Here is a 3,924-nt window from a genome sequence, read left to right as displayed (position 1 = left end):
CAACCACAATCAATTTTGTCCAAACCCCTCCTCGTGATAATGTCACTTTCACAAATACCCATACGCAGTATATACCTGCAGCACACACCGCCACCCATGAGCGATATATTCACCCGTATATGCTGCAGTAGAATCCACTTTCACCATGCCCGTCACGATCAGGATGCCGTATGAGATCGACCAGTATGTTGAAATTGAAAGAGAAGCAAAATCCAGGGAAGATGAGTCACTGTCTGAAAAACTACGGGTACTAAAGAAACAAATGAAGAACCTACAAGTTTCTTGAGGGAGCGAGATCTTAGATTATGAAGACTTATGTGTATATCCAGATGTTGATATGTCGGCAGGGTACAAGCCTCTGATGTTTGATATCTTTGATAGAACGGGTGATCCCCAAGCCCACTTGAGAGCATACAGTGACAAGTTAGTAGGAGCGGGAAGGAACGAGAAGTTGAGGATGAAGCTATTTATAAGAAGTCTGACTAGGGAAGGACTCACTTGGTACACTATACAGGACCCCGGAAACTGGAGGGAAAGACAAGATATGGCCGAAGATTTTTTGAATAGTTTGAGGTTCAATACTGAGATCACTCCAGATAGATTCTCTTTGGTGAACATACAAAAGAAGCCCTCTGAGTCATTTCAAGAGTACGCTCATCGTTGGAGATCAGAAGCAGCTAGAGCACAACCCCTGCTGGATGACAACTAGTTAAACAAATATTTCATCCGCTCTCAGGAGGGCATCTACTTTGAGAAAATGATGGGGATTATGGGCTAAAGTTCCCCGAGCAATTCAAAATGGGAGATTTCTTGGAAGAAGGTATTAAGTCCGGGACGACACAGTCTATGGATGCGCTACAAGCTACTAGCAAGGCTATACAGTTTGGTTCCATCGGTGGTGAAAAGATGAAGAAAGAAGACGTTACGGCAATTGTCCCCTATTATCAACCAAGTCTTCCTCGTCAAGCCAATCTATATCGCGCAAACACGCCCTCCAAACCAGACCACTTATACCCTAGTTTACAACTCCAAGACACATTACAACACCCAATGACATACACTCCACCCCGAGCCAATATACATCCAAACCCAATATGACCATATGATCCTATTCAAACTAGTACCCATCAGAATAGACCCGTCTATGCTCCCAGACCATGTCCGAACTTTGAAGCACGGAATCATAGAAACTTCACCCCAATTGATGATCCTTTAGCGCAATTAATTGAGAGGATGAAAAGAGCCATACTACTATTCCCGATTGAAGGAAGAATCCTAGACCAGTCTAATAATTATTCGATGCAAGCAAGCGATATGCCTATCATTCAGATGTTCCCGAACATGACACCAAGGATTTCTATGGTTTGAAGCATGATATTGAAATGCTAATTAAAAGCGAATCTAACTAATGCACCCTAGCCCCACTAAATGTAAACCACAATCCACTAGAAAATCACATAAACCAAGGAGCAAACATGATCATCTTAGAGGAGGACAATTATATAACAGAGACTATTGTTACTATTGGGAATGCCGAAGCAGCAAGAACAACCCCTCAGGCAGCATCGTTAATCACTATACAACTAAAGCCGCCGGTAATAGTACAAACATATCAACCACGGCCTACCGTAGCCGTCACAGAGGACAGGAATCATGAGTATAAGGCAGTCCCATAGACCTATCAGTCGAAAGGGAAAAGCAAAATGACAGAAACGATAGTCTCTCATGGGATAACTTGATTTGGGAGATGCTACGCCCCTAAAGAATTGAACCGAGGAAATTCGAATAGAGAATAGAACCAAAGAAGGAACATAATTGAGCAGAGGCAACAGAGTTTTGGAGAAAGATGTCGGTTAAGGAATACTCCATAGAAGAGCAGCTGAGAAAGATCCATGCACACATATCAATCATGGATTTGTTGATGAGTTCCGATAGTCACAGAGACGCTCTGGTGAAGGTGTTGAGTGGAGTAAGCACCATAGGCAATACCACTAGTGAGGCACTGGCAGCAACTTATTGGGAAGATGGTGGAGGCAAACATAATCTCTTTTCAAAGGGACAAACTTCCTGTGGAGGGAGTAGATCACAATAGAGCTCTACACATACTGTCAAGTCTGGAGACAAGGTCATATCCTTGGTACTGGTTGACAGGGGATCCAGAATAAATATTTTCTTGTTATCCACTCTGAAAGAATTAGGCATCCATATAAGAAAGGTAAAATATAGCCACGTGAGAATAAGGGATTTTGACAGATCACATAAAGACGTTATCAGGGAAAACTATTTGGCTTTGCAAATTGGAGCCGTTGAGTTCCCGATATTGTTCCAGGTGATGGATATCTCGTTTTCTTATAACTTGCTACTGGGAAGGCCATGGATACACATGGCAGGGGCAGTTTCTTCTACTCTCCAACATTGTATGAAATTCAAATGAGATTGCCAAGAAATAGTGATACATAGGGAATGGAGTTGTTCAGCGTATTTAGAACATGCAGTTCCTTTATAGAGGGATTAGATAGGGTCGCATTTCATGCGGTTGAGATCTTGCAAGTAACGAAAATGGAAAAGAATGAACGGGACCATAACACACAATCGTCATATGGGTCAGGGATGGATAATCGGGAAATTATGAAATATGAGTATAGGCCAGGGTCCGAGCTGGGAGCCTGAGTAGATGGGATAACTGAGCCAATCCAACAAAAGTGGCAGAAGGGTAACCACGAGCTTGGGATACCAACCTCCAATTGGAGGAGTCCACAAGAGTAACCTTGGTAGAAAGTTTTTGTTCTAGAGTATTTTCCAGGTATGAGTCAGAGCTTACACAAGAAGAATATATCATCGACGGGATCAGAAGTTTGTTCGTGGCGATGATCGAAGAATACTGCCACAAAGCTAACATCAAGACATCGACCAGTAGGGATGCCGGACCAGAAGAGACTTTGCAGAATTGGACAACCAGTCCATCTCCAGTTCATCGGGAGTCTTGGTATGGTGGAATTGTAGTAACTTTTGAATACTGCATAGTTAATTGAGGCTTTAATCGTGCCAGTGCATTTTTGTTAAATCGCCTCTTTGAACACTGAGACATTCCCTTCAATGAAATAAAGTATTATTTTTTCCCAAAAATATTACAAACGTGTCTTTATTTTTATTTATACTTGAATTTTCTTTTCGGTGATCAAATTAATAAGAAACCACATTCCACGATTATTTCACGTAACGAAACCCTCGAGCAAAATTATCCAGACTGCGAAGAATATGACGAGACATGAGATTGAACAGTTAGAAAGGCAGAGGAAGCCCAATCTCGAGGAAATAGCGGTGATCAATCTGGAAAATGAAGAAGACATAAAGGAGACTTGAGTCAGCATCCATCTAGAGGCAGAATAGAAGAAAGAATTGGTAGAGATACTCTAATAATACATCATTGTATTTGCTTGGCCGTATGATGATACTCCTAGACTAAGTACTGACATCATCTTGCACCGATTTTCCACTGACCCTGCCAAACCAACAGTCAAGCAGAAGCCCTGGAAATTCATGCTTGATTCGAGTCTGAGAATCAAAGAAGAAGTCATAAAGAAAATATAGGCAAATGTGGTAAGGATCACGAACTACCCTACCTAGTTGGCCAATATAGTGCCAGTTCCTAAAGATTTGGGCTTTAACTGTTATACTTATAAAGCATGTCTAATTTTCTGTATTTGTGAATAAGTTGTACATGATGCCTTTTGAGTTATTTACTATTACTGCCATCATTATATCCTGTGTTGTTGTTGACCACTAGTGTTCGACATTGACCTTCTTCCGAGCTCGTCACTGCTTTCAACCTTAGGTTAGGTTTGTAACTTATTGAGTGCATAGGGTCGGTTGTACTCATATAATACTTCTGCACCTTGTGTGTAGATCTTGGAGCTGATGCTA

General features: G+C 41.6%; 1 protein-coding gene across 1 annotated transcript; it reads left to right on the top strand.

The window, feature by feature from the left end:
• The first annotated feature begins 337 nt into the window (after nt 1-337).
• Nucleotides 338-709, top strand: LOC117281136 (uncharacterized). The gene has a single exon (XM_033660975.1). It carries the CDS (start codon nt 338-340, stop codon nt 707-709), a length of 372 nt encoding a protein of 123 aa, XP_033516866.1.
• Nucleotides 710-3,924: the final 3,215 nt, after the last annotated feature.

This window comes from Nicotiana tomentosiformis, chromosome 12, assembly GCF_000390325.3.
Source record: "Nicotiana tomentosiformis chromosome 12, ASM39032v3, whole genome shotgun sequence".
NCBI lineage: Eukaryota > Viridiplantae > Streptophyta > Magnoliopsida > Solanales > Solanaceae > Nicotiana > Nicotiana tomentosiformis.
Note: the sequence above shows the minus strand (reverse complement) of the source record. Positions and strands in the feature narration are given on the sequence as shown.

Bases quoted from the DNA above. Each gene is read 5' to 3' on its own strand.
- LOC117281136 (XM_033660975.1), top strand. From the start codon at position 338: ATGTCGGCAGGGTACAAGCCTCTGATGTTTGATATCTTTGATAGAACG.